At 40.4% G+C, this 25,989-nt stretch overlaps 1 protein-coding gene across 5 annotated transcripts in view; it reads left to right on the plus strand.

Moving 5' to 3' along the window:
• LOC111529164 (tau-tubulin kinase 2) overlaps positions 1–25,989 on the plus strand; it is a 178,174-nt gene that overhangs the window by 128,093 nt on the left and 24,092 nt on the right. For all 5 annotated transcript variants that reach the window (XM_023196021.2, XM_023196023.2, XM_023196022.2 and 2 more), the window contains 3 exons: positions 6,120–6,336; positions 13,031–13,242; positions 14,546–15,134. In XM_023196021.2, the coding sequence (XP_023051789.1) occupies positions 6,120–6,336; positions 13,031–13,242; positions 14,546–15,134 (1,018 nt within the window). The remainder of the gene's footprint in view (positions 1–6,119; positions 6,337–13,030; positions 13,243–14,545; positions 15,135–25,989) is intronic.

Consider the following 25,989-nt stretch of genomic DNA (forward strand, 5'->3'; position numbering starts at 1 on the left):
GCTGGAGTGCAGTGACACGATCTCTGCTCACTGCAACCTCCACTTCCTGGATTCAAGCGATTCTTCTGCCTCAGCCTCCTGAGTAGCTGGGATTACAGGCCTGCATCACCATACCTGGCTAATTTTTGTATTTTTATTAGAGATGGGGTTTCACCATGTTGGCCAGGCTGGTCTGGAACTCCTGATCTCAGGTGATCCACCTGCCTCAACCTCCCAAAGTGCTGAGATTACAGGCATGAGCCACTGTGCCCAACCTTATTCAGCTTTTAAAAAGGAGATCCTACCATTTGCCACAGCACAGATGGAACTAAAAGACATGCTTAGTGAAATAAGCCAGACAGAAAGAAAAATGTTGCATGATCTCATTTATATGTGAAAAAACATATATATACACACACACATATATATACACACACACATATACATACATCTATCTATATATATATATATGCACTCAAATGCACAGAGATTGAGAATGAAACAGTGGTTACCACAGGGGGTTCAAGGAGGGAGGAAGGAAAGGAAATGGGGAGATGTAGGTCAAAGGATATAAAATAGCAGATATGTGGGATGGACAAGTGTGGAGATCTAATGGACAACATAAAGAATAACCTTAATAAAATCGTATTTTCAGAAGACTTGAACATATCTTAAATAAAAATAAAATTGTATTAGAGATTTTTGTTAAATAAGGAGATTTTAGCTGCTCTTCATCACAAAAAGGGTATGAGTTGATAGATATGTTAATCTGTTTCCCTATAATAACCATTTTACTGTCTGTGTGTATCCTATTACATCATGTTACAAAGCTCAGATACACACAATTTAAGGAAATAAAATACTACAGCAGACTTAAGATCAAACATATCAGTCACAGCAATAAATATACATGGGCTTTAAGTCACCTATTAAAAGGAAAAGGTTTTCAGTTTGGATTATATAGCTATATTCATATGCTGTATATAAGAGACACACACCTAAAAACAGTAAGAAAGACATGGACAAAGATATATCAGAAAGATAGAAAAGAGAAATGATCCTAATAACAGATGATGTAGAATTCAAGCCAAAACAAACAAACTTACAAAAGATGGAAGGGCACTTTTTAATGCCAAATGCCACAATTCACAAGTGGGATACAAAGTTTTTTAATATTTAGTCACCAGAATCATGACACTCACCTTTAGGAAACAACAACTGCACGATATTCAAGGCGACATAAAAACACACCCATAATCGGGATGTTAATGCACCACTCTCACTTTAAGACAGATTAAGTGAACAGAGAAAAGGAAGATAGAAGACTTAAACAACATGATCATAGTAAGGTAGATCTTATTTATGTTTTCTGAACACTATACCTTGATGATAGAGACTATACCTCCTGCCCAAGTACCCCTAGAACATTCACAAAAATTGATCAGGCATTAGGTCACAAAGAAACATGTAAGTAGTTCCATAAAGTAGAAATATTACACTATCTGATCACACTGCAAGAAAACTAGAAATTACCAGCAAAATTAAAGTATCAAAGGCCCTTTTACTGGAAATTTAAAAGCCTGTTAAACTACAGTCATGTGCCGTGTAATGACATTGCCATCAACGACATACCACATATATGACAGTGGTCCTCTAAGATTACAATACCGTAGTTTTACTCTACCTTTTCTATGTTTAGATATGTTATAATACCCAAATACTTACCATTGTGTTATGCTTGCCTGCAGTATTCAGAACAGTAACACATGCTGTACAGGTTTGTAACCTAGGAGCAATAGGCTATACCGTATAGCCTAGGCATGTAATAGGCTATACAATACAGTTTTTTAAAAGTACACTGTGATCGTTTGGTTAATGACGAAATTGCCTAATGATGGCATTTGTTAGAATGTATCCCCATTGTTAAGCGATGCATGACTGTACTCTTGGGTGAAAAGGAAAATAAAAACTAAAAGTTATAGAAAAAAATGATAATGTAAACACTACTTATGAGAATCTATGAGATAAATTTAGAGCAAAGATCAGAGGAAAATCTATGGCATTAAACAAGGAGGTACATAATGTCAGTATGTCTTTTTACTGATGATAGTAGTGTTGATAATTTGGTTACAGTGGCCAGTTATTTCTACTATAAAGTTAACTGTTTTTGTAAGAAATAATCTTGTGGGAAGATATTTGCAACTATGTCAGCACTGTGTTTCTTGTCATACTTTTGCCTGTTAATTGTAGCATCCAACAGTGACTCTTGCCCACATCACTATCTGACCTTCCAAGAAAAAGCTTGACAATCTCTGATTTTTTTCTGTTTGCAAATGATATGGTAGAACACCTGGAGAATCAGTGTTAAAGAGAAAAATGTATAGTGTATGTCCCAGAACCCTGTACTTCTTCATAGAGGGAGATTGAAAGTTTAGGAGAAGGTGAGAGGATGCTTTAAATCATGAGCAAGCAAGCTTTATCTGTAAAGGCCAGATAAATATCTGTGAGCTATGCTGTCTCTGTCACAACTGTCATTGCTGTTGTAGTGCAAAAGCTGCCATGACCAACATGTAAACAAACGAGACTGACCGTGTTCCAACAAGTCTATTTAAAAAAAAAATAGGTTTTATGTTTAATGCTGTAGATTTTCCTCTGATCTGCAGGCCAGATTTGGCCCACAGACACTAGTTTGCCTTAGATTATGGGGAATGAAATATGAAAAGGATGTTCGTTCTTACTATTTTCTCTCATATCTCTTCAGTTCTTCCACACATTTTCTTACTTATTCCCTTAATCTGCTTCAGTTACATAACACCTTGCCCGGAAACACAGGCCACGTGCTAATAACACTCTCATGTGTAGTGTCTCACTCATTCATATTCCTGACCATGATATAATTTTCCTGGGAAGGAATTATTTTTCTATATCACATACTCCAGATTTGGATCAGAGTTTAGGAAAAGAAAGGAAACAATAACCAGGGAAGGAGTAAGGAGTGGAGAATAAAGGCAGAGGGAGGTGCCGGGTGGGAGAGGAACCTGAGTCCTGTAAAAGAGAGCCTGTGTGGAGGAGATAGATGAGGTCCTTGCAGTGTGTGGTATCATACTGAAGCATAAGATATAAGAGAAAAAGTAGGATTGTATTCAAGTAGAAGTAGAAGTGTATTCAGAGATGGAGGCGTGGTTTGTTTCCTGAGGTGTGAAAGAAGGAAATGCCAAGGAATTGAGGTAGTTGGAAAAAAAGCAGAATAGTGGCTAGACATAAGGGAAAAAGGGGCTTGGAAGAATACTGAGCGATTAAAATGGAAAAAAGGTGAGGATAATAGACTAAGCTTCTTCAGTTCAAATATTCATCTATTTCCCTTTCTCTTTCATCAGGAATAGAGGGAATTCTTTCAATAAACATTTGGATTACCATGTAGTACATGTATGTTAGTATCCATTATGACTCTTGCATCAATAAATTATATTGAACTAATATCTGAAAAATCCATTAGTAGCCAATTTATTTCTGATCTTTAATTATCTCTATAATAAATCTGTTTATTTGAACTATTTTAGGCCAAACTACCTTTTAATATGCTTCCACTGTCAGAACTGCGGACACTACTTGATTATAAGCTTTTTTTCTGGGAACCATTATCAGTGCTTTTCTAGATTATATCATTGTAAACTGTTGATAAAGAGGTTCATTCTAGCGTTGACCCATTTAGGCAAACGTAGTGGTGAAGGTCATCGGTCACCAAGTCAAGTGGAACAAGTCCCTGAAAAATCACTGGTCTTCTCACAGCCTGTGAAGTACTCGTGACACCACTGTGACTCTTAAAGTGGCTCACTGAGAGGATGCCCGTGTTGCCACTCACAGTAATTACAGGAGCCAGTATAATGTACTGAAGACTGATTTATCTACTTTGAGACATTCCAGGTCACTTCTAAGAGGAGGTTTCATTGTGTACTAAGTATTGTGTTCAGTCAGCAATAGTTTAAAAAAAAAAAACACCTAGAACATAGCGTTGTAGAACCGGCAGGAGCCTTTTCACTTAGTGAAGGATAACTGTGAACTAGAAAAGCCTCTCATGGGAGGGTCTAAGGAAGAGATGACCAACCATGTAAATAAGACCTGGAATTACTTTGAAAGAAATATATAGACAAATACCAATTAATATTTGCTATTTTTCCCCCCAGGTCAGTTCATGTTGAACTATATGAACTGTATAATTACAGAAAGTCTAGTTTTCCCTCTAGGGCAAGAATTTCCTTCCTCTTGTTTGTGTTGCTAGGGCATTGCATGTAGTAGGTGCTTAGTAAAAAGTCTGCAAGTGGCTGGGCACGGTGGCTCACACCTGTAATCCCAGCACTTTGGGAGGCCGAGGTGGGCGGATCACTTGAGGCCAGGAGTTTAAGACCTGCCCAGCCAACATGGCAAAACCCCATCTCTACTAAAAATATAAAAAAATTAGCTGGGCATGGTGGTGCATGCCTGTAATCCCAGCTACTTGGGAGGCCAAGGCAGGAGAATCACTTGGACCCCGGTGGTGGAGGTTGCAGTGAGCCGAGATTATGCCACTGCATCCCAGTCTGGGAGACAGAGCGTGACTCTGTCTCAAAAATTAAAAAAAAAAAAGTCTGCGAGTGAAAAAGTAATACACATTTCACACTGTAAAAAAAATAGCATAGCTGATTGATCTGACACCTGTTTATTTCATTATGGCACTGCGAAAGTTGATTATACAAATTAGGTCATTCTTGTCATATTCAACTAAATCAATCAAGAGGCCAGAGGGAGAAAGCACTTGGGGCATATAGCACCTGCTCCAAGAATTTGATTTCTCGCAAGCCCAGCTGCTGAAATGGCCTCTTGTGACTCTAACACTAAATTTACATACCTCTATCACTCACCAGTCAGAGCCTGCCAGCTCCCAAAAGCTTCTCTAGTGCCAATGAGCTTTCTTTCAAAACAGTATGTGACATCTCTCTAATAAAACCCCCAACCTCTTCTTTGGTCTTCAGATATACCAGAGACCCACTCAGTCTATATATGTGCCCCAAAGTGTAGTTCTTGCTTCCCAAATGAAATGTTAATTTGGAGATTCATCTCTGTGTTTTATTTTGAGTTCAACAGCACTTAACATTTTCCTGTTTAGATTTTTAAAAAATTATCTAACAGGCCAGGCGCGGTAGCTCACGCCTGTAATCCCAGCACTTTGGGAGGCCGAGGTGGGTGCATCATCTGAGGTCAGGAGTTCAAGACCAGCCTACCCAACATGGTGAAACCCTGTCTCTACTAAAAATACAAAAAATAGCCGGGCATAGTGGTGGGTGCCTATAATTCCAGCTATTCAGGAGGCTGAGGCAAGAGAATCACTTGAATCCGAGAGGTGGAGGTTGCAGTGAACCAAGATCACGCCACCGCACTCCAACCTGGGCGACAAGAGTGAAACTCTGTCTCAAAAAAAAAAAGAAGTTGTTTTAATTGACAAAGACTTCTTGAAAATAGATGAAATGCTTCTTACTTATAAAGTGATTGTCAAATTAGTGTGTTATTGTTTTAGAATTTGTATTTTAAAATCAGCTTGAAAGTTCTAATTGATCAAAATGTTAAAGTTTTATTTTGTAGGATTGGCGTGACCTCAGGTTTTTTTTTTCTTTTTCTTTTTCTTTTTTCTTTCTTTCTTTTTTTTTTTTTTTTTTTTTTTGGTTTCATTTTGTTTTTTGAGCTGGAGTCTTGCTGTGTCATCCAGGCTGGAGTGCAGTGGCACAATCTCGGCTTACTGCAACCTTCGCCTCCTAGATGCAAGCAATTCTCCTGCCTCAGCCTCCCGAGTAGCTGGGATTACAGGCACCTGCCACCATGCCTAGCTATTTTTTGTATTTTTAGTAGAGACAGGGTTTCACCATGTTGGCCAGGCTGGTCTCGAACTCCTGGCCTCAAGTGATCCGCTCGCCTCAGCCTCCCAAAGTGCTGGGATTACAGGCGTGAGCCACCATGCCTGGCCGAACTAAGTTTTCAAGGTGCCTTTTTTTTTTTTTTTAACTGTCTTAATTATATGTGGACTTCATTTAAATGAAGAAATATAATTGTGTAAGATAGTATCATAGTAATTTTTGATTCTTGCCTTTTTTTCCTCCCTTCATATGTAGAATTGCCAATGCCACTCCCATCCCAGGAGACTTGCTTCGAGAAAATACAGATGAGGTATTTCCAGATGAACAGCTTAGCGATGGAGAAAATGGCATCCCTGTTGGTGTGTCACCAGATAAATTGCCTGGATCTCTGGGACACCCCCGTCCCCAGGAGAAGGATGTTTGGGAAGAGATGGATGCCAACAAAAACAAGATAAAGCTTGGAATTTGTAAGGTATCAGTACCTTATAAACAACAGAAATGTATTTCTTACAGTTCAGAAGGCTAGGAAGTCCAAGAAGGAAGGCTAGGCAGATTTGGTATCTGGTGAGGGCTGTTTTGTGGCTCCTCCTTGCTGAGTCCTCATGTAGATGGGGAAGGGTCTCTGTTGGGCCTCTTTTGTAAGGACGCCGCTCTCATTCATGAGGGCTCTGCCTTCTTGACCTAATTACCTCCCAAAGGCATGCCTCCTGATACCCTCACATTGGGAGTTAGAATTTCAACAGGTGAATTTTGGGGGCCACAGACATTCAGACTAAAGCAGGTGTATATGTTCAGTCATGGGAGTCATTTGCAAAATGATCTCTGGATTGATGTGATATGCCACAATGTGATTTGGCTGTTGACAAAGCACAATCTGGACCAATAGTAATCAGGAATGAGTAGTGGAAAGTAGACAGGGAGTCAGTGTCAGAGTTTTGTAGTATCAGCTGTGGCTGTCTTTATGGCACCAAGAACAAACTGTTATTATAGCAAAAAAATCACTGGTGACATTCTCGGTTGTCAGCCCATATGGATATCTGTGTATGTGAGAGAATGAAATGGCACTTGACATAGAAGATCTTAGTTACTTTAGTTTCTGTCTTTTACCCACTATCACTATTTAATCTCAGTGAAATTTGAATGGTAGATGGTTTTGACCCTAAGTCCATTATTTGTTATCATGTGCAGTTTATTGAATTTATAATATATAGTGCTGAACATTACAAGCTCTCATTTTGAACATCTGGCTAAAGCATTAAGCTAAATATTGAAGACAGTGTACTAAGCTAGGTGCTGTGCAGTTTAAGATACATCTTTTACCCTTAAGGAGCTTACGGTCTTTCAGGTAGATTTGTAGCTGCACAAGCAAATATAATACAAGACAGAACATTGTGCAAAACATTTAAAAGAATTAAAATGCATGCAGATGGGGTGGGAGTTGGGAACATGCCTTATGGAAGAAGTGGTTGAAGTAGAAGTAGAAGTAAAAATATGTACATGAGGGCCAGACATGGTGGCTCACACCTGTAATCCCAGCACTTTGAGAGGCCAAGGTGGGGGGATCACCTGAAGTCAGGAGTTGAAGACCAGCCTGGCCAACATGGTGAAACCCTGTCTCTACTAAAAATACAAAAATTAACTGGGTGTGGTGGTGGGTGCCTGTAATTCTAGCTACTTGGGAGGCTGAGGCAGGAGAATCGCTTGAACCTGACAGGTGGAGGTTGCAGTGAGCCAAGATCATGCCACTGCACTCCAGCCAGGGTAATAGAGTGGAAACTCCACCTCAAAAATAAATAAATAAATAAATAAATAAATGTACATGAAAAAGTGCATGGATAGAGCTTGTAACTTTAGGAATTCATTGGTCATCTAGGAGAAAAATTCAAAACAGCTATATTTATCTTTTAAAATCTACTTGGCCGGGCGCAGTGGCTCAAGCCTATAATCCCAGCACTTTGGGAGGTCGAGACGGGTGGATCACGAGGTCAGGAGATCGAGACCATCCTGGCTAACATGGTGAAACCCTGTCTCTACTAAAAAATACAAAAAACTAGTCGGGCGAGGTGGCGGGCGCTTGCAGTCCCAGCTACTCAGGAGGCTAAGGCAGGAGAATGGTATAAACCTGGGAGGCAGAGCTTGCAGTGAGCTGAGATCTGGCCACTGCTCTCCAGCCTGGGCGACAGAGCGAGACTGTGTCTCAAAATAAATAAATAAATAAATAAATCTACTTATACTATATATAAAAGATTTTATATTTTTCATGTCAAAGCATAGTAATGTAAGCATGTGAATCTACCATCTGCCCCAAGAACTAGAATATTTTAACATATTCCTTCTATATTTATGCTTCTACCCTATCCCCACTGAGGTAACCACTGTCTTAGGTTAGATTCCACAAAAGCAGAGCCACAAAACAAACCTTAATAAGTTTAAATAATTGAAATCGCACATACTATGTTCTCTGAAAATAATGGAGTTAATCTAGTAATCAATGACGTAAAGACAGCAGGAAAATCTCTAAACACTTGGAAATTATACAGCATATTTCTGTATAATCATGGGTCAGAGAGGAAGCCTTAAAGGAAAAAATTTTTTAATTTACATAGAATTGAATGAAATTGAAACTACAACATATCAAAATGTTTGGGAGGCAGCTAAAGCAGTGCCGAGAGAAAAATGTATAGCACTAAAGACTTACATTAGGAAAGATAAGGTTTTACATCGATAGTCTAAATCCTACCTCAAGAAACTTGAAAAAGAAGCAGCAGAATTAGCTAAGATAAGCAGAAAGAAGGTAATAAATGTCTCTGTTACTGTATTGCAGAAGTTTTGGTGTGCTGTATTTTCATTCTCATTCTTTTTTAAATATTTTTCCATAATGATTTTTTTCATCCATGAGTTATTAAGTGCATACAAGTTTAGAGTTTTTACATCTGCCAGGTGATTAAAAGTTTTGTTTTCTTTATATAGTGACTATTTCGATTCTCTTCCTGCTATTTTTTTTCTAGCATTAAAGCCTGTTTTGTCAGACGTTAATACAGTTATGCCAGCTTTCTTTTGGGTAGCACATGCCTGGTGTCTTTTCTGCCTTTATCTTTCTGTTTTTTCTCATCTGTATTCTGTTGTGACTTTCGTTAAATGGAATATAAGTAGACAATCGTATGTCTTTATGTTTTAATTAGCTTAATTGATTTACATCTAGAATTATTCTTTTATTTATGTATTTACTTTTTTGAGACAGAGTCTCGCTCTGTCGCCCAGGCTGGAGTGCAGTGGCATGATCTCTGCTCACTGCAACCTCTGCCTCCCTGGTTCAAGTGATTCTCCTGCCTCAGCCTCCCGAGTAGCTGAAATTACAGGCATCCGCCACCACGCCTGGCTAATTTTTGTATTTTTAGTAGAGAGGGTTTTGCCATGTTGGCCAGGATGGTCTCAAACTCCTGACCTGAGGTGATCTGTCCGCCTCAGCCTCCCAAAGTGGCAAGATTACAGTAACAAGCCACGATGCCCAGCCAAATTATTTTTATATGAACTTGTTTCTCTTCTCTTTTAAATTTCTATTCAGTTTTTTAATGCCATTTTCCCGCCTTTCTTTTCATTACAGATTTTGTTGCTATTTTTCGTCTTCTGTTTTTTCTTTGTACTTATTGGGGATTTAAACATTCTAATTCTGTTCTCTTAGTAGTTGTCCTTGAAATTTCCCAATTATTTTTAAGTTAAAAGTCTAAAATTAAGCAATATCTTAACCACCTTTCTGATATTCCAAGGACTGTAGAACATTTTAACTTCATTCACTCTTCTCCCAACATTATAGTACTCTTCTAATTTTAATTCTTTCTTAGAAAAAAAAAAAAAAAGAAAGACTTGCCCTGGCACAGTGGCTCACACTCGTAATCCCAGCACTTTGGGAGGCCAAAGTGGGAGGAACACTAGAGCCCAGGAGTTCGAGACCAGTCTGGGCAACATGGCAAAACCCTCTCTCTACCAAAAAAAAAAAAAACCTGGGTATGGTGGCACGTGCCTGTAGTCCCAGGTACTTGGGAGGCTGAGGGTGGAGGATCACTTGAACCTGGGAGGAGAAGCTGCAGTGAGCCAAGATTGCGCCACTGCACTCCAGCCTAGGTGACAGAGTGAGAGTCTTTCTCAGACAACAACAAAAAAGAATGACTTGAATTAGGTTATTTATTTTATTTATTTTTTAAGACAGAGTCTCACTCTGTCACCTAGGCTGGAGTGCAGTGGTGCAATCTCAGCTCACTGCAACCTCCACCTCATGGGTTCAAGTGATTCTCATGCCTCATCCTCCCAAGTAGTTGGGAGTACAGGCACGTGCCACCACACCCGGCTAATTTTTTGTATTTTTGGTAGAGACAGGGTTTCACCATATTGGCCAGGCTAGTCTCAAACTCCAGGCTTCAAGTAATTCACCTGCCTCGGCCTCACCAAGTGCTGGGATTACAGGTGTGAACCACCCGGCCTAGCCTTGAATTAGATTATTAATGTTGTTCTTTTATACAAGTAACGTTTGTATGGACTTTCAAAGATGTTTACCATTTCCTTTCATTTCTGAAAGTCCTTGGCTCATCTTTCTTCCAGAAATATTTCCTTCAGAAGTTCCTTTACTTCCGGTCTTTTGGTAGAGGATTCTTTCTATAAATGTATTTATTTATCTATAAATGTACTTATTTTAGCTTCATTCTTTCAAAACAGTTTATGCCGAATATAAAGTTGTTTTTTGTTTTGTTCTCAGCTCACTTCAACCACCATCTCTTGGGTTCAAGCAATTCTCCTGCCTCAGCCTCCCGAGTAGCCAGGACCACAGGCATGCGCCATCACACCTGGCTAATTTTTTGTGTGTATTTTTATTAGAGACAGGGTTCACCATGTTGGCCAGGCTGGTCTTGAACTCTTGACCTCAAGTGATTCACCCACCTCAGCCTCCCAAAGTGCTGGGATGACAGGCATGAGCCACCACACCCAGCTCAAATATAAAGTTTTCTGTTGATGATTATTTTTCCTCTGGCTTCAGTCATTGGTGTTCAGAAATTTACTGTCATTCTAATTGTTTTTTTCTTTTTAAGTGATTGTTTTCCCCACCTTCATCTTTCCTTCCCAGCTACTTTTTAGTTCTTGTCCTTGTCTGTGGTGTTCTGCATTTGAACTATGATGTTTCTAGGCATATATTTCTTTTTATCTTGCTTGGGATATCTTGTGTCCCTTGAATATTTTTATTCCTATTTTTGTATAAAAAATATGTTCTGGGAAATAACAGCCATTCTGTATCTAAATGTTACTACCTCTTCATTCTTTCTATTATCTCTTTCTAGGACTCCAGTTAGACATATATTATGGCTTTTTATTGTATCCATCATATCTCTTAATATCTTTTTTCATAATTTTCTTTTTGCTGGGTTTTTTTTTGTTGTTTGTTTCTTTTTTTGAGATGGAATCTTGGTCTGTCGCCCAGGCTGGAGTGCAATGGCACGATCTGAGCTCACTACAACCTCCGTCTCCTGGGTTCAAGTAATTCTCCTGCCTCAGGCTCCCGAGTAGCTGGGATTACAGGCCTGCACCACCACACCCAGCTAATTTGTTTTTTTGTATTTTTAGTAGAGATGGGGTTTCACTATGTTGGCCAGGCTGGTCTGGAACTCCTGACCTAGTGACCCACCCTCCTCGGCCTCCCGTAGTGCTGGGGTTACAGATGTGAGCCACCATGCCAGGCCTATCTTGCTGTTTTTTATTCTAGGTAATTTATTTGGCTGTGTCTTCCGCTTCACTAATTAATAATTTCAACCTTTTTTTTTTTTTTTTGCTAACTTGCTGTTTAACTTGTTAATTGAATATTAAATATTAAGTTAATCAGTCATTTAATTCCAAATAACCCTTTGTTGATCTTTGTTATAATAACCTTTATTTATTTAAACATTTATGCATAGCTGGTCTATATTTTGTATTGAAACCAGTTCAATATCTGAAATCTTTGGGAGTTTTAAATGTTTTTCTTAATTTTGACTATTATTTCTGTTGTGTCAGTCATGGTAGCATGCCTTCTCTTGTATTGATTCTCTCTCTCTCTTTTTTTTTTTTTTTTTTTTGCTAATTAATAATTGATGGGAGTTCTGGAGACCTAAATTGGGGTTTGGGAAAACCTTCCTTCAAGGAAGACTGGCTTGTGTTTCTGCTGCTACCCTGAGTATATCACCAATTTGAGCCAATTGGGCATCCTCTTGAGGGTCTCTAGTCAGAGTAGATGTCCCAGACTTCCCTCTGTCACCACACTCCTGATATGAGGCTTAATTTCCCTGATTATGTGCTGCCGTAGGCACCTGTGCTTAAACAGTCCCACCCCCTGGGCTGCCTCATGCTCATCCTCCTCCTTCCCTGCCTCAGCTCCGTAGTAGTCTGGCGCCCAGGCTTTTTGTTGTTTTTTGTTTTTTAGAGGAGGAATGAGCAAAGAGGTATAGCGACTGAGGCTTAGCAGTCTCTCCTAACTTGTGAGACCACTTATGTCTCAAAGAGAACATCCTTTCCAGGTTTCAGTTTTAGGTTAGTGGAATGGAGTCCTACAAGCCTCAAGTCAGACATAATTCAAAAAGTCAAGTCTGGGCCGGGCGCGGTGGCTCAAGCCTGTAATCCCAGCACTTTGGGAGGCCGAGACGGGCGGATCACGAGGTCAGGAGATCGAGACCATCCTGGCTAATACGGTGAAACCCCGTCTCTACTAAAAAATACAAAAAACTAGCCAGGCGAGGTGGCGGGTTGGGAAGCTGAGGCAGGAGAATGGTGTAAACCCCGGGGGGCGGAGCTTGCAGTGAGCTGAGATCCGGCCACTGCACTCCAGCCTGGGCCACAGAGCGAGACTCCGTCTCAAAAAAAAAAACAAAACAAAAAGCCAAGTCTGGTAAACATTTTTAGATTGTTTATCTTTGTTCCAAAAGTATTTAAAAAAACTAAAATAATACTGAAACTGAGTATAAATTAAGAAAACACATTTAATGTAGAGTTAATAGATAAGAATGTAATGAAGTAAACCAGCCAAAATATCCGAATTGTTTGAAAACACATCTAATCATTTATTGATATTATTTTGAAAGGCTTCAATGATTCCTGTCATGTGTATTGCCTAGAATGTTTTTCATGGGTTGATTTTATATTTTGGATAGGCTGCTACTGAAGAGGAGAACAGCCATGGCCAGGCAAATGGTCTTCTCAATGCTCCAAGCCTCGGGTCACCAATTCGTGTCCGCTCAGAGATTACTCAGCCAGACAGAGATATTCCATTGGTGCGGAAGTTACGTTCCATCCACAGCTTTGAGCTGGAAAAACGTCTGACCCTGGAGCCAAAGCCAGACACTGACAAGTTCCTTGAGACCTGGTATAAAATAGTTTATTTTTCTTTTTAAAGCTTCTAAGGTACCATTGTTATTGTTTTGTTGTTGTCGTTGTTGTATATTTCTGTTACATAAAGTCTTTCAAATAAGAAATTCTTGCATTTTTGTAACACTGATTCTGTTAAACTCTAATTTTCATCCTTATTTTTAATTATTATTGCCCTGATTCTTAATTATTATAAATTCTATAGCATATCCTTTGGCTTTGGAAGCTGAGCAGTAAGAGCTGATAACTTCCTAACACTAGGAACAAGTTAAATGAGCATTTTTTACAGTAACTTTGTTTGGAAAGCAATCTCTTCCACACAACAGTGTAGTATTGGAGAGGGCATGATAAAGGTGGCGTTAGGCAGAGATGAGGGGAATACATAAAGGAGGGGTAAAAGTGATTTGTATACAAGGGACAGTCAGTTCAATTCACTTTAGTGAAGACCTTCTAGGAGTAAAATACTGTAGGAAAATAGATACCAATAAATATATCATGCTTGCCCTCGAGAGTTCACAGTCTACCTAGAGAGAAAGGAAGGTGAAACTTGAGAGATCTATACATAGGTAAAGATTGTAGTGCATAGTTATGAGGCACATTATCCCTACAACAAATTTTGATGACAGAAGACAGAAATGAAGAAAGTGTGGGATATATTTATGAGTTATAGAAGGCTTTAACAGTATTCACAGTATTAAGACCTAATTTCCTTTAATAGTAGTCACGCCCTTCAGTGGTACATCTCTGGTGGCTACTATTGGTAATGAAATATTAGGTTAGAGGTACAGTGAATTTGACTAACATGGTAATTACTGTGTCCCAAGACAATTCAGCCACTTCTGGCCTACTCCAATCTAGCTTCCATTTTAAACAATCCTTCACATATGTGTGTTCTTCCTCACATGGTAATCATTCATAGCTATGTTATGGAAGCCCATGTCTACATGCTCACATGATCAAAAGGATGGATGAGGCATTGGTTTACACATTTTGAGTTGTGGCTCATATTGAGAATAAGTATCAACATACAATAGGGATAAAAGCGTAGTTCAATAAAAAGTTGATTTGACAAAAGAAGGGAACTAAAAAGGGCCTTGCTGAGGAAGGAAGTGAACTCCATCTTCCAAAGCAGGATGGGGCAGGTAGAGAAGAACATTATCAACGCTGTGAAACTTTCCTTATGCTTTATCCATCTTTTTCTCTCTCGTCTTTGTGTCCATATTAGTTCTGTATGGCGCTTATATATTATATAATAAATGTTTCCTTAGGACAGTTGAGTAACTTCTTTCCATTTCCTTAAGCCTGGAGAAAATGCAGAAAGATACCAGTGCAGGAAAAGAATCTATTCTCCCTGCTCTGCTGCATAAGCCTTGTGTTCCTGCTGTGTCCCGTACTGACCATATCTGGCACTATGATGAAGAATATCTTCCAGATGTCTGCAAACCTGCTTCTGCCAACACCCCTGAGCAGGCAGATGGTGGTGGCAGCAATGGATTTATAGCCGTTAACCTGAGCTCTTGCAAGCAAGAGATTGATTCCAAAGAATGGGTGATTGTGGACAAGGAGCAGGACCTTCAGGATTTTAGGACAAATGAGGCTGTAGGACATAAAACAACTGGAAGTCCTTCTGATGAGGAACCTGAAGTACTTCAAGTCCTGGAGGCATCACCTCAAGATGAAAAGCTCCAGTTAGGTCCTTGGGCAGAAAATGATCATTTAAAGAAGGAAACCTCAGGTGTGATCTTAGCACTTTCTGCAGAGGGTCCTCCTACTGCTGCTTCAGAACAGTATACAGATAGGCTGGAACTCCAGCCTGGAGCTGCTAGTCAGTTTATTGCAGCAACGCCCACAAGTCTAATGGAGGCACAGGCAGAAGGACCCCTTACAGCGGTAAGAAATTTGTTCCTGTTATTATTCTCTGTTATCCACTCGAGGTGCTATTAAGAAAGGACTAACAGTTGATCAACTAAGATTCTTCAGTAGAGGCCTAAATTTTGCAAATGGCCCAGGGAGTGATTTTGTACTAAGTTCTATAGTCAACCCTCCAATATGAAATTTTTCAAAAAGTGAGATCTTCTTTTATTATGTAAAACACAATACATGAAATACCATTATAACCTAATTTTGGAATAACATTTTTAATTAGACTACAAGCACTAGCTATGTGTGTTTATAGATGCTACCATTTTTTAAAGTTTCTAGCAATTTTTACTATACTTTTACTGAGGAAGGCATATATTTAACCATTCATGGTTTGTTCTTTACACTGTACACTGTTGCTAGGCCTGAGTCTTTAGTTCCCTTTCTCTTTCATAAAGTCCACCCAGGAATTTCTCATATTTCGTATTCCTGTTAAACCATCGTTTTCTAACATTGATGGCCACTGTTCAAAATGCAGAATTCCAGGCCTCACTTCCAGAACTTTTGTTTTAGTAGGTCTGGGAAAGAGCATGCTCAGGATCCTCATTTTAACGAGCAGGTAGAGGCAGCATTTATGATACAGGTCTTCTGCAAAGGAAACTTTTGAGGAACCACTATTGTGTATTCTCAGTTTTGGGCCTTCAGCTGGAGAAGCCTGTTACCCTGTTACCAGTAAGCAGTGGTGCCCCCGGTGACTTGTGTGAGGAGGAGCCCCAGAAAAGCCAGAGACGGCCAAGCAAGGCCATGAAAAACCCCCAGGCTACATAAGTAACTGTGAACACAAATCTTAGGCACCCACAGGTACATCTATCCATATGTGATGGGAGCTACCAGGTTTCCTTAAATTCTATAATCATCTAGCAGTCCCCTTCCCCCAACTCACCAGAAACAGCATTGTTCCCCCAACTGAAATGTTTTCTGTTAGAACACAATTCCACATCAGGTGCAAAACAGTGGGAAAAGACACCAGTGAAAATTCATTTTGTGTACAGTTCTGAGAAATTTGCCTGTGCTCCAAAACAGGGAAGCAAAGGCCTGCCTGCTTCTTCACCAGAGTTAGCAGGTCCCTCTTTCCCGGGACTGCTTTGTATAGTTAGGCAGGCTGTTCACGGCATAAAGGAATCTAGCCAGGAAACAAATTAGGACTGAAATCCACCCCAGACTTTGCTTTCTAAACTGTGCGTCTTGGCACAGGGCTGTTTCCTTTTGGAAGGGCATTCTTTTCCAAATTGTACAAAGCTATCATGTGGGCTAGAGGTAGGTAACTACTAACTCCCTCCCTCCCTGCTCCATCTTTTCTCCCACCCCACCTTTCCTCTTTCCATTCATCCCCTCTTTCCACCTTCCCAGGTTCACTTTCTTCTTTAACTCTGTGATGCTGTGTACTGACTTTTGCTCTAGCATGTTTCCAGCAGCATTCTGGTGTGCCTTCCTTCATGGAGGCTTTCTAAAGCCTTTGCTCCATTTCTCCTGGTATTTTTTGCCCTCTCTCGATGCTGTAAAAATTCACAAAGATTGTGTTCATGGTTCTCTTACACTACTGAAGTGTTTTCTCTGACAAGTTGTTGATAGGCTTGCATTCATGTATGTGATGTTTGACCTTATGTTTAGATATCTTTGAATTATTTTTCTGTTTATTTATTTATTTATTGAGACGGAGTCTCAGGTTGGAGCGCAGTGGTGCGATCTCGGCTCACTGCAACCTCCACCTCTGGGTTCAAGTGATTCTCCTGCCTTAGCCTCCCAAGTAGCTGGGATTACAGGCACCCACCACTACGCCTGGCTAATTTTTTTGTATTAATTGAAAGTCTCTAATGAAATGTCAGCTGCATCAATTGTGTACTTATTTCTAAGTTTTTTGTTTCTATTTTAGAGGCAAGGTCTTCCTCAGTCACCCAGGCTGTAGCACAGTGGAATGATCATACCTTAGTGTAACCTCAAGCTCCTGGGCTCAAGTGATCCACCCATGCCAGTGTCCCAAGTCACTAGGACTGCAGGCATGAGTCACCACACCCAGCTCATTTTGTTGTTGTTGTTTTGTAGAGGCAAGTTTTGCCATGTTGCCCAGACTGGTCTCAAATTCCTGTGTTCAAGTGGTCCTCCCACATCAGCCTCCCAAAGTGCTGGGATTACAGGTGTGAGCTCCTACACCTGGCTAATTTTTTAATCTTTTGTAAGACGGGGTCCCACTGTGTTGCCCAGACTGGTCTCAAACTGCTGGGATCCAGAGATTCTCCTGTCTCAGCCTCCCAAAGTCTTGGTATTATAGACATGAGACACTGTGCCCAGCCAGTGCTTCATTTTAATACTACCTTTAGAAACAGTATAAATGTGGCTGGGCCTAGTAACATCACTTATATGTTATCCATTGCTATTGCTGTGTACCAAATTAGCCCAAATTTAGCATCGTTAAACAAGAGTCATTATTTCACACAATTTCTTGGAGCTGGAAATGCAGGAGTGCCTTAGTTCAGTGGTTCTAGCTCATGCGTGGTCTCTCATGAGGAGGTCGTCAAGCTCTCAGCCAGGGTTAAAATCAGCTTAAAAGTTTGGCTGGAAGGGGAAGATCCACTTCCAAGCTCACTCCCATGACTGTTGGCAGGCCTCAGTTCCTTATTGGCTGTTAGCCAGAGGCTCTAGTTCCTCGCCATTTGGGCCTCTCCATCTGGCTTTCCCAGTGAGTGAGGTGAGAAAGAGACAGACATAGGGGAAGAGAGGTGACGGGAATGCATCCCCACCAAGATAGAAGCCACAGTGTCTTTTCTCATCTGTCTCAGAAGGGGCATAGCATCGCTTCTGCCGTATTCTATCAGTCACACAGACCAACCCTGTACAATGTATGAGGGGCTACACAAGGGTGTGAATACCAGAAGACACATTTGGGTCATTGGGAACCGTTTTAGAGCTGTCTACCATATTACCTTACATTTATATTTTACAGAATACTTCCCAATTTGATCTTAACTGCAACTCCATGGAACAAGCAGAGGGAATATTATTTTATCTTTTTGTACTGAGGGCACTATGCCTCAGGAAAGGAAGGATGCATGAAGAGTCAGATGCTGGTAGACTAGACTTGGTGTTCCATCCCTCGTGCCAGGAGATTACACCTTACACCAGTCTTCTGTCCCTACACCAGGGCGTTGCCAACATACTGAAAGACTTTCCTAATTGGCTTGTTTCTTAGAGATTGAGAAGAGGAAAGGGGGTTTAAAATAATGCACAAAGTAGGAGCAGGACCAAAAGAAAAAGAGTAGCAGAATTTTTGATAATCTGTTAGCCAACATCTATTGAAAGAATTTCTCTGACTGTATTTACAGGACTACCAATACCAGCACTAATAAAATTTAAATTAACAGTTAGTTGTATTTTCTTACTTATGTTTGTATCTTCATACCTGTGAAGTATCTGCTAAGTTCCAGGCTTTACGCTATACTTCAGGGATAACAAGTTGGCACCAACCTGTCAGGTTGGCAATGAAAACTTACATCTAAACAGTTACCTTAAACAACCTGAAATGACTGTAAAAGGGTGTTTATAGGAATGAGGACACAGACATATCTGCCTAGGACTGAGGAGTGGAATTTTGGATGTCTTTTTCTCAACTTTTATTTTCTAATTTTTTTTTTAACCATGGTAATTAAAAATCTTCCTGGGAAGGTTAAGGAATGCTTCAGGCTGGGCGTGGTGGCTCATGCCTGTAATCCCAGCACTTTGGGAGGCCAAGGCGGGTGGATCACAAGGTCAGGAGTTCAAGACCAGCCTGGCCAAGATGGTGAAACCTTGTCTCTACTAAAAACACAAAAAACTAGCCAGGTGTGGTGGCACATGCCTGTAATCCCGGCTGCTGCGGAGGCTGAGCCAGAGAATTGCTTAAAAACCTGGGAGGTGGAGGTTGCAGTGAGCTGAGATCGTGCCACTACACTCCAGCCTGGGCAACAGAGCGAGACTCCATGTCAAAAAAGAAAAGAAAAGAAATAGTACTTCCATGTGGCTTTCCTGGCAGGGCACATGTTTCGCTTATTTGGATCCCTTGTGTAAACTACAGTGACTGTGTGAAAGCTCATGGAGTTATTCAGAGCGTCCGTTGACACAGGAATGATCCACACATGTGTTAATAGAGGTGTGCTTTAATAATGTGAAAAGGTGAAGACTTTTTGGGTTGGTTACCATCTGTTTAACTTCTTAAAATAAATTTTTCAGGAGGGTTGAATGTATGTATATTGACTGGGGAGTGGCCAAATATCCTCTGTCTGACCATGAATTCCTATTTTTGATCTGGAAAATGTGGTCGTTATAATCATAGGAAAGTTTTTTTTCTATGAGATTACATCTCTGGAATTACATTTGATATTACAATTCAACCTATGTACAGTTAGAAAGGATCAGAGATTGGATGGACTGCGCTGGAAAGTAAAGGAAGAAAGCCCATTTGTGAAGTGCTTGAGTACAGTCTGGACTATCACTTGGGAGATTTTTGTGGAAGGAACCTCAGCATGCAATGGTTGATACACTCATATGTGCAACATTTGTTGCGTGTCTACTATGAGTCGGGTACTATGCTAAGTACCAAGAATAAAAAGCCCAGTTAGTCACCTCAGTGCTTTCAAGAGTCTTCAGTCTAGTAAAGAAACAGTTTAAGTGTTATAGGTGCTGTGATAGAAATTTATACGTTGTAGAAGTTGGACTGGATTTATCCCTAAGATATCTTTCTTCCTTTTTTTTTTTTTTATTATACTTTAAGTTCTAGGGTATGTGTGCATGACGTGCAGGTTTGTTACACAGGTATACATGTGCCATGTTGGTTTGCTGCACCCATTAATTCGTTATTTACATTAGATATTTCTGCTATCCCTCCCCCAGCTCCCCACCCCCTGACAGGCCCCAGTGTGTGATGTTCCCCACCCTGTGTCCAAGTGTTCTCATTGTTCAATTCCCACCTATGAGTGAGAACATGCGGTATATGGTTTTGTGTCCTTGTGATAGTTTGCTCAGAATGATGGTTTCCAGCTGCATCAATGTCCCTGCAAAGGACATGAACTCATCCTTTTTTATGGCTGCTTAGTATTCTGTGGTGTATATGTGCCACATTTTCTTAATCCAGTCTATCATTGATGGGCATTTGGGTTCGTTCCAAATCTTTGCTATTGGGAATAGTGCCGCAAAAAACATGTGTGCATGTGTCTTTATAGCAGCATGATTTATAATCCTTTGGGTATATACTCAGTAATGGGATGTCTGTGTCAAATGGTATTTCTAGTTCTAGATCCTTGAGGAATCGCCACACTGTTTTCTACAATGGTTGAACTAGTTTACAGTCCCACCAACAGTGTGAAAGTGTTCCTATTTCTCCACATCCTCTCCAACATCTGTTGTTTCCTGACTTTTTAATGATCGCCATTCTAACTGGTGTGAGATGGTATCTCATTGTGGTTTTGATTTGCATTTCTCTGATGGCCAGTGATGAAGAGCATTTTTTCATGTCTCTTGGCTGCATAAGTGTCTTCTTTTGAGAAATGTCTGTTCATATCCTTTGCCCATTTTTTGATGGGGTTGTTTGTTTTCTTCTTGTAAATTTGTTTAAGTTCTTTGTAGCCTCTGTATATTAGCCCTTTGTCAGATGGGTAGATTGCAAAAATTCCCTCCCATTCTGTAGGTTGCCTGTTCACTCTGATGGGAGTTTCTTTTGCTGTGCAGAAGCTCTTTTGTTTAATTAGATCCCATTTGCCAATTTTGGCTTTTGTTGCTGTTGCTTTTGCTGTTTTAGTCATGAAGTCCTTGCCCATGCCTATGTCCTGAATGGTATTGCCTAGGTTTTCTTCTAGGGTTTTTATGGTTTTAGGTCTAACATTTAAGTCTTTAATCCATCTTGAATTAATTTTTGTATAAGGTGATAAGGAAGGGATCCAGTTTCAGCTTTCTACTTATGGCTAGCCAGTTTCCCCAGCACCATTTATTAAACAGGAAATCCTTTCTCCATTTCTTGTTTTTGTCAGGTTTGTCAAAGATCAGATGGTTGTAGATGTGTGGTATCATTTCTGAGGGCTCTGTTCTGTTCCATTGGTCTATATCTCTGTTTTGGTACCAGTACCTGGCTGTTTTGTTTACTGTAGCCTTGTAGTATAGTTTGAAGTCAGGTAGCGTGATGCCTCCAGCTTTGTTCTTTTTGCTTAGGATTGTCTTGGCAATGCAGGCTCTTTTTTTGTTCCATATGAACTTTAAAGTAATTTTTTCCAATTCTGAGAAGAAAGTCATTGGTAGCTTAACAGGGATGGCATTGAATCTATAAATTACTTGGGCAGTATGGCCATTTTCACGATACTGATTCTTCCTGTCCATGAGCATGCAGTGTTCTTCCATTTGTTTGTGTCCTCTTTTATTTCATTGAGCAGTGGTTTGTACTTCTCCTTGAAGAGGTCCTTCACATCCCTTGTAAGTTGGATTCCTAGGTATTTTACTCTCTTTGTAGCAGTTGTGAATGGGAGTTCACTCATGATTTGGCTCTCTGTTTGTTACTAGTGTATAGGAATGCTTGTGATTTTTGCACATTGATTTTGTATCCTGAGACTTTGCTGGAGTTGCTTATCAGCTTAAGGAGATTTTGGGCTGAGATGATGGGGTTTTCTAAATATACAATCATGTCATCTGCAAACAGGGACAATTTGACTTCTTCTTTTCCTAATTGAATATCCTTTATTTCTTTCTCTTGCCTGATTGCCCTGGCTAGAACTTCCAACACTATATTGAATAGGAGTGGTGAGAGAGGGCATCCGTGTCTTGTGCCAGTTTTCAAAGGGAATGCTTCCAGTTTTTGCCCATTCAGTATAATATTGGCTGTGGGTTTGTCATAAATAGCTCTTATTATTTTGAGATACGTCCCATTAATACTTAGTTTATTGAGAGTTTTTAGCATGAAGGGCTGTTGAATTTTGTCGAAGGCCTTTTCTGCATCTATTTTTGTCGTCGGTTCTGTTTATGTGATGAATTATGTTTATTGATTTGCATATGTTGAACCAACCTTGCATCCCAGGGATGAAGCCAACTTGATCGTGATGGATAAGCTTTTTGACGTGCTGCTGAATTTGGTTTGGCAGTATTTTATTGAGGATTTTTGCATCGATGTTCATCAGGGATATTGGTCTAAAATTCTCTTTTTTTGTTGTGTCTCTGCCAGGCTTTGGTATCAGGATGATGTTGGTCTCGTAAAATGAGTTAGGGAGGATTCCCTCTTTTTCTATTGATTGGAATAGTTTCAGAAGGAATGGTACCAGCTTCTCTTTGTACCACTGGTAGAATTCGGCTGTGAATCTGTCTGGTCCTTGACTTTTTTTGGTTGGTAGGCTATTAATTATTGCCTCAATTTCAGAACCTGTTATTGGCCTATTCAGAGATTCAACTTCTTCCTGGTTTAGTCTTGGGAGGGTGTATGTGTCCAGGAATCTATCCATTTCTTCTAGATTTTCTAGTTTATTTGCACACAAGTGTTTATAATATTCTCTGATGGTAGCTTGTATTTCTGTGGGATTGGTGATGATACCACCTTTATCATTTTTTATTGTGTCTATTTGATTCTTCTCTCTTTTCTTTTTTGTTAGTCTTGCTAGCAGTCTATCAGTTTTGTTGATCTTTTCAAAAAACCAGCTCCTGGATTCATTGACTTTTTTGGAGGGTTTTTTTGTGTCTCTCTCTCCTTCAGTTCTGCTCTGATCTTAATTATTTCTTGCCTTCTGCTAGCTTTTGAATTTGTTTGCTCTTGCTTATCTAGCTTTTTATTGTTGTTGTTTTTTGTTTGTTTGTTTTGGTTTTTTTTTTTTTTTGAGACAGAGTCTCACTCAGTTGCCCAGGCTGGAGTGCAGTGTCATGATCTTGGCTCATTGCAAGCTCCGCTTCCTGGGTTCACGCCATTCTCCTGCCTCAGCCTCCCGCGTAGCTGGGACTACCGGCACCCGCCATTAGCCCAGCTAATTGTTTTTATATTTTTAGTAGAGACGGAGTTTCACCGTGTTAGCCAGGATGGTCTCAATCTTCTGACCTTGTGATCCACCTGTATCGGCCTCCCAGAGTGCTGGGATTACGGTCGTGAGCCACCGCGCCCAGCCGCTTCTTTAGTTCTTTTAATTGTGATGTTAGAGTGTCGATTTTAGATCTTTCCTGCTTTCTCTTGTGGGCATTTAGTGCTATAAATTTCCCTCTACACACTGCTTCAAATGTGTCCCAGAGATTCTGGTACATTGTGTCTTTGTTCTCATTGGTTTCAAAGAACATCTTTATTTCTGCCTTCATTTCATTATGTACCCAGTAGTCATTCAGGAGCAGGTTGTTAGTTTCCATGTAGTTGTGTGGTATTGAGTGAGTTTCTTAATCCTGAGTTCTAACTTGATTGCACTGTGGTCTGAGAGACAGTTTGTTGTGATTTCTGTTCTTTTACATTTGCTGAGGAGTGCTCTACTTCCAACTATGTGGTCAATTTTGGAATAAGTGTGATGTAGTGCTGAGAAGAATGCATATTCTGTTGATTTGGGGTGGAAAGTTCTGTAGATGTCTATTAGGTCTGCTTGGTGCAGAGCTGAGTTGAAGTCCTGGATGTCCTTGTTAACCTTCTGTCTCGTTGATCTGTCTAATATTGACAGTGGGGTTCTAAAGTCACTCATTATTATTGTGTGGGCATCTAAGTCTCTTTGTAGGTCTCTAAGGACTTGCTTTATGAATCTGGGTTCTCCTGTATTGGATGCATGTATATTTAGGATAGTTAGCTCTTCTTGTTGAATTGATCCCTTTACCATTGTGTAATGGCCTTCTTTGTCTCTTTTGATCTTTGTTGGTTTAAAGTCTGTTTTATCAGAGACTAGGATTGCAACCCCCTCCTTTTTTTTTTTTTTTGCTTTCCTTTTGGTTGGTAGATCTTTCTCCATCCCTTTATTTTGAGCCTGTGTCTCTCCACGTGGGATGGGTTTCCTGAATACAGCACATTGATGGATCTTGACTCTTTATTCAATTTGCCAGTCTGTGTCTTTTAATTGGGGCATCTAGCCCATTTACATTTAAGGTTAATAGTGTTATGTGTGAATTTGATCCTGTCATTATGATGTTAGCTGGTTATTTTGCCCATTAGTTGATGCAGTTTCTTTCTAGCATCAATACTCTTTACAACTTGGCATGTTTTTGTAGTAGCTGGTACCGGTTGTTCCTTTCCATGTTTAGTGCTTCCTTCAGGAGCTCTTGTAAGGCAGGCCTGGTGGTGACAAAATCTCTCAGCATTTGCTTGTCTGTAAAGGATTTTATTTCTCCTCCACTTATGAAACTTAGTTTGGCTGGATATGAAATTCTGGATTGAAAATTCTTTTCTTTAAGAATGTTGAGGCCGGGCGCGGTGGCTCAAGCCTGTAATCCCAGCACTTTGGGAGGCTGAGACGGGTGGATCGCGAGGTCAGGAGATCGAGACCATCCTGGCTAACACGGCGAAACCCTGTCTCTACTAAAAAATACAAAAAAAACTAGCCAGGCAAGTTGGCGGGCGCCTGTAGTCCCAGCTACTCGGGAGGCTGAGGCAGGAGAATGGCGTGAACCCGGGAGGCGGAGCTTGCAGTGAGCTGAGATCCGGCCACTGCACTCCAGCCTGGGTGACAGAGCGAGACTCCGTCTCAAAAAAAAGAATGTTGAATATTGGCCCCGATGCTCTTCTGGCTTTTAGAGTTTCTGCTGAGAGATCCATGTTAGTTTGATGGACTTCCCTTTGTGAGTAACCCGAACTTTCTCTCTGGCTGCCCTTAACATTTTTTCCTTCATTTCAACCTTGGTGAATCTGACAATTATGTGCCTTGGGGTTGCTCTTCTTGAGGAGTATCTTTGTGGTGTTCTCTGTGTTTCCTGAATTTGAATGTTGGCCTGTCCTGCTAAGTTGGGGAAGTTCTCCTGGATAATATCCTGAATAGTGTTTTCTAGCTTGGTTCCATTCTCCCTGTCACTTTCAGGTACGTTAATCAAATGTAGATTTGGTCTTTTCACATAGTCCCATATTTCTTGAAGGCTTTGTTCATTTCTTTTTATTCTTTTTTTTCTAAACTTCTCACTTTATTTCATTAATTTGATCTTCAATCACTGATACCCTTTCTTCTACTTGATTGAATCGGCTATTGAAGCTTGTGCATATGTCACGTAGTTCTTGTGCCATGGTTTTCAGCTCCATCAGGTCATTTAAGGTCTTCTCTATACTGTTTATTCTAGTTAGCCATTCGTCTAATCTTTTTTCAAGGTTTTTAGCTTCCTTGCAATGGGTTCAAACATGCTCCTTAGCTCGGAGAAGTTTGTTATTACTGACCTACTGAAGCCTACTTCTGTCAGCTCGTCAAAGTCATTCTCTGTCCAGCTTCGTTCTGTTGATGGCGAGGAGCTGCGATCCTTTGGAGAAGAGGAAGTGCTCTGGTTTTTAGAATTTTCAGCTTTTCTGCTCTGGTTTCTCTCCATCTTTGTGGTTTTATCTACCTTTGGTCTTTGATGATGGTGACCTATAGATGGGGTTTTGGTGTGGATGTCCTTTTTGTTGATGTTGATACTATTCCTTTCTGTTTGTTAGTTTTCCTCTAAGAGTCAGGTCGCTCAGCTGCAGGTCTGTTGGAGTTTGCTGGAGGTCCACTCCAGACCCTGTTTGCCTGGGTATCACCAGTGGAGGCTGCAGAACAGCAAATGTTGCAGAACAGCAAATATTGCTGCCTGATCCTTCCTCTGGAAGCTTCGTCCAGAGAAGCACCTGCCTGTATGCAGTGTCAGTCAGCCCCTACTGGGAGGTGTCTTCCAGTTAGGCTACACAGGGGTCAGGGACCCACTT

This window comes from Piliocolobus tephrosceles, unplaced genomic scaffold (genome assembly GCF_002776525.5).
Source record: "Piliocolobus tephrosceles isolate RC106 unplaced genomic scaffold, ASM277652v3 unscaffolded_110, whole genome shotgun sequence".
NCBI lineage: Eukaryota > Metazoa > Chordata > Mammalia > Primates > Cercopithecidae > Piliocolobus > Piliocolobus tephrosceles.